A 9,924-nucleotide genomic window follows, 5' to 3' on the forward strand; every position below is an offset into this window, starting at 1 on the left:
GTGTACTGACAGCAGCAAGCCACTGTGGGGCTTGAACCCCCAGACCGTGACACCGTGACCTGAGCTGAAGTTACATGCTTAACCAACTGAGCCACCCAGGTGTGAGTAGACTTTTCTGTGAAGAAGATGTGTAAATGGCCGGGAAGCTTATCAAAGGATGCTCTGCATCATTTGTCATAGGAAATACAGGTCAAAACTGCAAGGTACCGCTTCACACCTACTAGGATGATACTACTACTACGAAACAGAAAATACTAAGTATTGACAAGCATGTGGAGAAACCTGACCCCCATGCACTGCCGGAGGGAATGTGAAATGGTGCAGCCATGATGTTCATAACATCATTATCCACATCAGTCAACAGATGGGAACAACCCCAGTGTCCATCGGCAGAGAAATGGCTCCTTACTTGGCAGCTCTGCGGACAGGCTGCACCCCCGAGAAGTCGGTGGGGCAAGTCCTAGGAGCAGCCTCAGGCTTGGCTCCTGTCCCCACGGCCCAGCCTCTGGACACCTGGACTCCAGGAGAGCCCCCGCGTGGGGTGCGATGGGGAATGCCACGGAAGGCAGCCCAAGCCAGAGGCCTTCCTGTGTCCAACACACCCGGCCAGCCGCCTCGCAGATGGCAGTGAGAAGCTGGTCAGCGTCTTTCAGATCTGGAACCTTCTTCCAATGATTTCTCTCGTGATGTACTTCCTTCCATTCTCTCTGCTCTCTGTTACTTGTCTCAGAGGTTAGACACTATATTCCAGCCCTGTAACTGTCCTGTATTTTCTCTCCTCGTATCTTTGTCTTTTGCTCTGCTTTGTGGGAGATTACATTACATTTGTCTCCCATTCTTTCTGATCTTTAATTGTGCTGTTTGTAAATTCTGAGAGCTCGGAATGTCTCTTTTTCATAGCATACTCTTCTGTTTCGTGGCTGCAACATTTCTTTTGCATCTGAGTAAATTACACCGATAGTTTTGTTTTATTTTGTTTTTTCCTTCTTCCTTCATAGAATCTTCTTCTGTTTCTCTTTCTATATGTTTCTTTTGGTCTTTGTTTTTATTTTAGATTAAAAAAATTTTTTTTAATGTTTATTTATTTTTGAGAGAGACAGAGACAGAGTGCAAGCTGGGGAGGGGCAAGAGAAAGGGAGACAGAGAATCTGAAGCAGGCTCCAGGCTCCAGGCTCTGAGCTGTCAGCACAGGGCCCGATATGGGGCTGGAACCAATGGACCAGGATATCGTGACCTGAGCCGAAGCTGGACGCCCAACCGACTGAGCCACCCAGGCGCTCCTACTTTAGATTTTTGTTCTCACATGGCTGGTAATTCTTCAGGGCAGATTGTGTGGCAGAGTCAGGCATTGAAAAAGTGATGGGAAGCCAGTACCCCAGGTGAGGCTTTCAGCCATGGGATCCTTGGGGAGGTCCTGATGCTGAAATCCTTGACTCTTACCTCAGGTCATAGGAAGAGCCTTCCTGCTCTTCCTGGAGACACCAAGGGAATGACGTAATTACAAAAATCTGAGGAAGTCCTGGGGGACCATTTGTAACTGGGGTGAGGGGAAACAGTAGAGAAGGGCCCTAGAATGATCCTCAGGTCCCTGACTTGCATTGAGTTCAGATTTCAGTGCTATTAACTTGGGTAGGAAATACAAGGGAAGGAGAGTGAGTGTAGACAAGTTTTAACTTTTGGGTCCATTGTGATTGAGGTGCCCCTGCTGGCTGTGGTTGACTTTGATGCAGAGAAGACCGGTTCAGCTTCTGCTCTGTGGCCTGCTGTGTGTATGGCCTTGGACGGCACACCTGGCCTCTCCACTCCTCGCTTCCTGTTGAGGGCGATGTCACCCCCGCCCCCAGGATTCAGTGGGAGGGTGCATATGCTCACATGCATCTTGCAATGTGCAAACCCACAGTGAGCATGTCCTCTGTTGCATCCATAGCAGTGAGCTCCTGTCAGAGGAGGCATCCGGGGGGTGACCGGAGAGGGATCTGGCAGGGCCAGCATCACTCAGCACATCATAGAGACCTAGGCGTTACATTTGTCTCCCAAGTCCTGGGCACCAGCACCTGCAGACCTGTGGGAAAGTGAGGGAGGCCTATGCAAGTGCCTCTCTAGGGGTCTGGAAAGACCAAGTAACACGGTGCCCTGGGACCTGGGGGGGACGGCATTTCAGAAGAGTGGTGGGCAGTTTCCAGTGTTGTAGAGGTAGGAATGATCTCCAGAATACGGAGGGTGCCAGCACTGAGGGCCACATGGGTCAGCACTCAGTAAGCACTTAATAGGTGACATCAGGACTAAGTATCTGGTTGAAACGGTGACCTTTGGTATTAACAATTAGGAAGTCAACAGTGATGGCCACCATTCTCCAGTAAGGGTGTGCCCTCAACTCATTCTGGAATCGGGCAGGACATGCTTACGTGAAACATTGTCTCCTCTCCCAGACCCAGGGATACACCACACACACGCACAGACACGCACACCCCGGTGGATATGCCACACACACGTGTGGACATGCGCACCCCAGTGGGTATCCCGTGCATACGTGCAGACACGCAACCCCAGTGCATGTGCCGCGCACACCCCGGTGCATACTCCCCACACACACGCAGACACACCCCAGTGGATATGCCATGCACACGCGCAGACGCACACACCCCGGTGCATATGTTGTGCACACACGCAGACATGCACACTCCGGTGGATACACCACACACATGTGCAGACACGCATACCCTGGTGCATATGCCCCACACACGTGCGGACACACACCCCAGTGGATATGCCGTGCACACGCGCAGACACTCACACCCGCTGGCTCCGGCCAGGCCTGCCAGCTGTGGGCCCTGGGCACCTCCTCCCTGCAGCCAGCTTGCAGGACGCACTCATCAGGGAGGCTCATGCAGTCACTTGTGTTGCAGGTGGTCCAACTGACGCCCACCAGCTGGAAGAGGACAGACCCGCTCGCGGGTGAAGAAGGAATCACTGTAAACGTAGACATTGAGCATAAAGCCAGTACAGTACATCTTGCTTACCTACAGCCAAGACCTAGAACGAGATTGCTGTATTTCACCCATTACAGGCACACAGTACAGACATGTCGAGTGAGGTGACCTGAACGTGGTATGTGTTTTTAACTCCACTCTACTGTGCCGTTTACGTGGCACCAGGCAGCCAGGCGGAGCTGAGGGCGTGTGAAGAACTGCCTGCTGCCTCCCAGAAGCTTTGCTGTGGCTCCACCCCAAGTGCGGAGATTCCCTGTAGTCTGACAGCTTGTAAATGTACGACCTTCGTGGGGAGAACGGAGAAACGATGAACGCCTGTGTCATCGAGGCCCTGCTCTGCGTGAATCTGCACAGCATGGGCCACAGCATCTCCCGAGACAGGGAAGCCAACCCGGAAAGGACCGCGTAGCTTCGGGCAGCCGCCCTTGAGTCCCTTGTGCTTGAGTTACACGTGCGACTTCCAGCAAGTTTCTTCCTGAGTGGTTGGCCCGGGCCTGGGATGTGCAGGCCCTTGTGAAAGTTCAGTGTGGTCCTCACGGCACAGCTGAGGTCTCTGTGGTCACTTCAAGAGTGCTCAGTTGGTGGGTGGGAAAGACTGTTTTGTGGCTACCATTGTGTTCCAGGGAATATGGCCGGACCACCCTCGTGTGAAGGACACGTCTGAGAACAGGCAGCACAGGGAGCCCAGCGGCTCCCGCGGGACTGGGACGTGGGGCCCCGTCTCACATGCTTGGTTCAGCGGCGGTAGGGATGGTGTGGTTGGTTGGCCTCATCCGCTCTCCTTTGTGTTGTGACACCGATCTGTAATACGCATTTCGCTCTACCAGTTACCAGTGGTTAGTCTGCTGTTACAGCAAGTGAAGACCCACTTCTTTGTCCCGGTTCTCATTGGGCCCTGTTGTCGAAGTTCTACAGCTGGAAAGGCCTTGGGCACCGGCCGAAGTCTGGCCAGGTCTCCTATGGGCTCTGTACCGCCCCCTTCTCAAATGTAAGTCTGTACACCCGTGAGAGGAAAAAGAAAGTGGTGATTCCTGAGTCAATGTATTAATTGTTATTCTCATGTTGTTTAAATATGTGCAAACTTGCATTAGGGTCCTTAATGCTCAGAGCTCTTTCTTAATGCAGCTTTCATTCCAACACGTCATATAAATAAACTGAAACTAGATTCTGAGTCAAGCCGCATTGTTACCACAGTCCCCCAGCCGCTCCCCGGGGGGCCCGGCCAGAGCCCTCACCTCTGGAGCTGCCGTGCTAGTGTCCACGGGAGGCATGGACACCAGCGGAAGGCAGAGGCAGGGGACTGAGGGTGCCCGTGACGGGAACCCTGTGAGTGCGCCCCTTCGTTGAACTGGCAGGGGTGCCTGGTGTGGCTGAGCCCACAGTGGCGTCTGGTGCGCTCGCCTGCACACGGGACTAGGTTTCAAGAGGGACGTCTGCCATATCCGTGAATTTTTGCCACAAGAATGACTTGTGTGTCGTGCAGTTGAAGATAAAGGGAAAGAAATAACGATGGCCAGTGACCACTTTGGTATCTCAGGTAAAGTGGGTTTTTATTTCTAAAGTACTGACCAGTTGGATTTAATGAGTTCAGCACCCAGAGGATTGGACATGTTCACTTTTTTCCCATCCTTTGAACTTTGTGTTTAAAATTTCGAGCTGTTTCAGGCGTTGCCACAACTTAGGATGAAAAATAAGTTGGTAGCGGCAGCATCTTCTGACTGTCACAAAAAGGAAAAAAAAATCCCTGGGGCTCCTGGGTGGCTCAGTGGATGGAGCGTCCGACTTCAGCTCAGGTCACCATCTCACAGTCTGTAAGTTCGAGCCCCGCATCAAGCTCTGTGTTGACAGCTCAGAGCCTGGAGCCTGCTTCCGATTCCGTGTCTCCCTCTCTCTCTGCCTCTCCCCCTGCTCATGCTCTGTCTCTGTCAAAAATAAATAAACATTAAAAAAGTTTTTTTTAATAAAAAGTTTTTTTAAAAATGCAAAAAAACCCCTATGCTTGGAGAGCTGCAGCTCCGTGTGGGGAGAGGGGACCCTGGCTTGTTCCCCTCCTGGAGGCCAGGGACCCTGGTGTTTCTAATCCCTTCTCGTTTGATGCCAAGTGGACCATCCTGGGGCCTGAAGCCCATCCACACCAGCAGCCTCTGTTACTCTAGTGAAAGCTGACACATGCCTCTTCCTCGTCGGCTTCTGTCCCCCAGTTGTCCAGGGGCTCTCGGTAGAGCTTCAGGAAGGGCCCCAGCACTGGGGGCCAGCTTCCCCAATTTGACCCTGGGGTGCGGTGGTGCAGTGATGAGAGCCGCCAACGACTGACAGACATCGCAGTTTGAGCCAAGTGCGCAGGGAGGTCCTACATCGTTAGAGAACTGCGCCTACACATCCCTTTCCGTCTCTGGCCATGGCTGAGGCCTTGTGGCCTGTGCCCCTGTTGTCCCCGCTCGAGGCCAGGGGTCTAGGCACATCGCATCCCCCACCTGCAGACAGCCCTTACTCGCAAGCTCTTTGTGGTTCTGAGAGAGAAGATTGCATGGGGAAAGCCAGTGCAGGCATCCGATTTCTCTCATTATGGCCAGCTCTGCCAAGTGTTAGATGAAAAGTAGAAAGTTAACTGTGACCTTCTGTATTTGGCCAGCCACCTGAACTAAAAAAGCCAAGAAGCAGCCATTCAAAAACAGACCAACTTCACTTGTTTGTGGTTTCCCCAGAAGCCTCTTTCAAAGGCCTGGGGAGGCCGAGGTCAGGAGACCCCATGGGACACCTAATGAGTCATGGCGATCCCTCATGGTGCCAGCAGCCAGGCTGGGTGGGCCTGGTATTTCCCCAGGAGACTGAAGCTGAGGGCAAGTGTGACCCAGCCCCGCGGGCCCTCCAAGGGCACGTTGGCCCATTAAGGCACGTACGTCCATATATCCTTAATCTTCAAATGGCGTGTCCCTCTTAGGGGCCATTGAATTGATAGTTTTCAGTCAAACTGAACAGTCATCCAGGGAAGGAACGTCTACCAGGAAGGTTTGGTCGACAACAGGTTTTCTCACTGGCTGCCTGTGCACTTTGTCTTTTCATCCCATTTTGTAGGAGACACGTTTTACCAGGTGCAGAACTGGCTGAGCTCTGTTCTTTTTTTTTTTTTTTTTTTTTTTTTAATTTTTATCTTTATTTTTGAGACAGAGCATGAGCAGGGGAGGGGCAGAGAGAGAGGGAGACACAGAATCCGAAGCAGCTCCAGGCTCCGAGCTGTCAGCACAGAGCCCAACGCGGGGCCCAAACTCCCAAACCGCGAGATCATGACCTGAGCCGAACTCGGACGCTCAACCGACTGAGCCACCCAGGCACCCCATGCCGAGCTCTGTTCTTGATGGTCTCTCAGCCTCTGGGCATGTCGGCCCACCGTGCTCCGTTTAGCCTTCAACCTGTGAGTTCCTGTAAGATGGTATGAGACACATGCTCCCTTGTCGTGGGTCCTGTGGCTTTCAACTACGGGAAAGTCTGTTAAAGGAAGCCACCGATCTGTTTACTGAATGCTTCAAGCCACAGCCTTTAACATACGATCCAAACAAAATGAAAGCCTGTCACATGTGAGGGGACAGTAGGAGAGTAGGAGCCGCAGAAATAAGCTTGGAGCCCCCTTGAGCTGGTTCCGTGCTCGTGTCCTGGACAGCAGAGCAGGGGACCGGCCACTGTGTGATTGGGGACACGCAAGTCCGCTGGGAAGGGGGAAGCGGCCCCAAAGAAGCTGTTCCCAGGAGACAGACTTGTGGCAGCCGAGTGGTGACCAGAAGGAGTGGGTGCCAGTTCGGGTTACAGTTTTATTTTGTTCTGAAAAGGTTTTCCAAAGAGTCAAGACTCTGTTATCCTCAGAAACCTTTTTCCTTTGCTCTTTTTTTGCACATTTCCTTCCAACAGTTTGACCGTTCTGAGTCTGGACGCTGACTTGAGAGAGCTTACCTTGGCTCCAGAGGTTCAGCCAGCCGACTGTGAGGCCCGGCAGCAGGTGGGGGTGAGCTTGGGCCCGGATCCCGAGCTCGTGGGTGTGGACGTCACAGCAGTGACTCCTTGTTTGGGTCCTGAAGGGTTTCCCCTCTCAGAGAAACACGGATCATTATACCACAAACCTCCTCAGTCATGTGGATGGTGACAGGTGTGTAGGGCAGAAGTTAGATGGTTGTGGAAACTGGCTTTCTATCCAGAATCCACATTATTCAGCTGTGCACTCTTTCTGACTTTAGTACCGAGGACGCCCTTTTTACTGTATTGAAAATTTTAAATGACAGAAGTTTTAAATATGTGTTTATTTAAAAATAACAGTGCACCGATTATATGCCAACATTTTGATATCTCCTCCCCGCCCCAGGAAAAAGCTGGAGGAATGCCTTGTTTTACACTTTGGCAAATGGGTTTAATGTCTGGTTTTATTACAGGCAGAGCCTCAGGCCTCTGCAGTCATCTGTGGTCACGTATCGTTTTGGCTAAAGTACAGTTGAAGACCCCTCCTCACAGGCCTTCAGGTGAAAGGGGAGGAGGCCCTTCGGCCCTTTCCAGAGGTTTCTAGATGCCCTCCTTGCATGCACTTCTCGATTCAGCAGGCACAGGAAGGGTCTCAAAGCACATCGGATGTGGGCGGCTGCCTGCTTGCTGCTTGCCATCCGTCCGTCAGTCTGTCTTGCTCTCTGAATGGATTTTTCTCTGCACAGTTTTGTGACATGCTTCGGTCACTGGGACAGTACTGGTCATACAGATGAGCCATGCAGGTCTTGTAAATGCTCCTCATGGGAGATCAGAGATGTTTTTGCTAAACCACTCCAGTTTCATCAGCGAACCCTTCAGTACTGAGAAGCCCCGGACCTTCCGTGGCTCATACAAGTATGCCAAGTTCTAATTCTTGCTTGAAATCTTGGATCTCCTCACTGGCAACAAAGCTGTCCAGTGTTTTCCTTGAAGTGACAACTTCAGACCCCCTGGAAAGGGGACGAGGGGCAGAGACTTGGGCAGGGTGGTTAGCTATGGTTCATGCTTTTAAAAAAGGCATCAGAAAAACACAGCAGAAAGCTAGTGCCTGTTGAGTCTAGACAACCAGTACAGAGACGTCCCAGGCATTTTGTGTATGTTTGTAATATTTTGTAATAAAAATTTACAAAGTAGTGAATAGGCCTGGAAATCCTGCAGCCCTAAGGCCTGTCCTACACCCAGGGGAAGGGGACACAGGCACCTTTTACACTCTGCGGTGGAGGCCGAAATGCCTGATCTCAGGAACACCTTAGGGAACCAGAAGGAAGGAGGGGAGTGGGCAGAGGTGACCAGGAGCTTCAGGACAGAGCAGAGGAGGGCGGGGTCCCCACGTTTGCCGACAACTCTATGGCTGCGTTCCTGATGTGGCGTTTGCGCTAGGGACTGCAGTGGCCGGGCCCAGGGTGACTGTACCCGATCCTGCCACCCAGAGCGTGCTGGGAGGCACCCCACACCCACCTCAATGGCAGGGCGGGATGTGTTCAGCCGTAACTAAACAGAGAAGGTGGCCTGTGCTGTGACCTGGCAGGTGGACAGCGCTCATGGGAGCCTGTCTGTGTGGAGTGCAGCACTCCAGGAAGAACCCAAGTGGGGGGCAGTGTCCGCAGAGGCTCCTGGGACCTGCTCCCAGAGCCCCTGATGCCCAGAGAGACTGGGTTTGACTGTGCGTTACTGGAGTTTGGAAGAGGCTGTCATGGCGACAGGAGGGGCCAAGTTGGAAGTGAAGAGGCTAGTGGTCGTCACGAACATGGTCCCGTGGGTTCCTGACCTTGCTCAGAAACCTGGAGCATGTGCTGGAAAGACAGGGCCCTTTGGAGACACCTGCCTGTGAGAGCCTGGGGTAGGGGAGACAGGTGTCTGCACGCACCCATGCATGGCCCCGCATCTGCTAGGTCATTCCAGATCTTGTCTACTTAGAACACAATGTTTGGAGTTGTGACATCAACTAGCAATTTGGATTTGAGTCTGCAAGGCGTCTGGGAGTCTCCTCTCCGTGCAGACTGCCTCTGGCAGGTGAGCCCCCTTCTGCAGGATGTGGTTGGAGTGGCCCAGAGCCCCAGCTTCTGAGTGAGTGAGAAAGCACCAGAATAGAGCACAAGGAGGGGAGAGAGCAGACACCAAGTAGCAACAGGAAGGGGCCTTTGCGGTAAAAGAGAAATGAAAAATAAAATGAACTTTAATTTTTTCCAAAAAGATAGCCATCCGGTGATGTTTCCTTTACTTCTTTTTTTCTCTTCGTCCGCTGCACAAACTCAGACCTTTGATGCACTTTGAAAAGGGTCAAGTTAAATACCTAAAATATGAGGGATTCGGGGGCAGGTGATTCAAAACCGTAGCCAGCTTCAGGCATTTATGCAGATAAAAAAAGTTCATCGTTAAAGCGGCAGATCAGCTCTGATGCCCTCTCCCTGGTCCAGCGGTTTCTGCCCTGTTCACCGCACATTCTGACCCATCCCCTTGGGAGCACTCACCCCCGGGCAGGGTTGTTTGGCAGCTGTGCGGCTGGAAGGTGGTTAGAGAGTGAAGGTGGGTACCGAGAGCTTGGAGCCCAGACGGGTGATGGAGCCGCGGCCGCCCCCTGGGGTTCAGGTGCCGCCAGCACAGGGCCCAGCACCCAGGACCAGCCTGTGTGACGACTACAGGTCACTGAGGGATGCTTGCAGCCGTCTGGACAAGGGGCCCCCGCTGTGCCCCTGCCGTGCACTCAGCCTCAGCCTGGGACCACGTGTGCACACGCGTGTGCGGGCCAGACCCGCAGTAGGTGTGTGGGCTTAGGCTTTCAGAGTTCAGGGACACACTCCAGCACCTGGTGCAGTGAGCCGGGCACCCTCCTGGCTCACGGAGACGTCTTCTCACCCCGTGAACTGCTGCCCTTGAGCATTCTTTGTAAGTCACTTTTACTAGGAATTGATATCAGTAAACTGGCCAT

At 52.8% G+C, this 9,924-nt stretch overlaps 1 protein-coding gene across 8 annotated transcripts in view; it reads left to right on the plus strand.

Moving 5' to 3' along the window:
• FAM120B (family with sequence similarity 120B) overlaps window positions 1-4,161 on the plus strand; it is a 94,904-nt gene extending 90,743 nt beyond the window's left edge. For 7 of the 8 annotated variants that reach the window (XM_042987563.1, XM_042987565.1, XM_042987566.1 and 4 more), the window contains one exon: window positions 2,907-4,161. In XM_042987563.1, the coding sequence (XP_042843497.1) occupies window positions 2,907-2,919 (13 nt within the window). In that variant the 3' untranslated portion in view covers window positions 2,920-4,161. Of the gene's footprint in view, window positions 1-357; window positions 992-2,906 lie in introns of those variants that run through there. The other variant, XM_042987574.1, reaches the window with a different exon arrangement.
• Window positions 4,162-9,924: the final 5,763 nt, after the last annotated feature.

This window comes from Panthera tigris, chromosome B2 (genome assembly GCF_018350195.1).
Source record: "Panthera tigris isolate Pti1 chromosome B2, P.tigris_Pti1_mat1.1, whole genome shotgun sequence".
In the NCBI taxonomy this organism is placed as follows: Eukaryota; Metazoa; Chordata; class Mammalia; order Carnivora; family Felidae; genus Panthera; species Panthera tigris.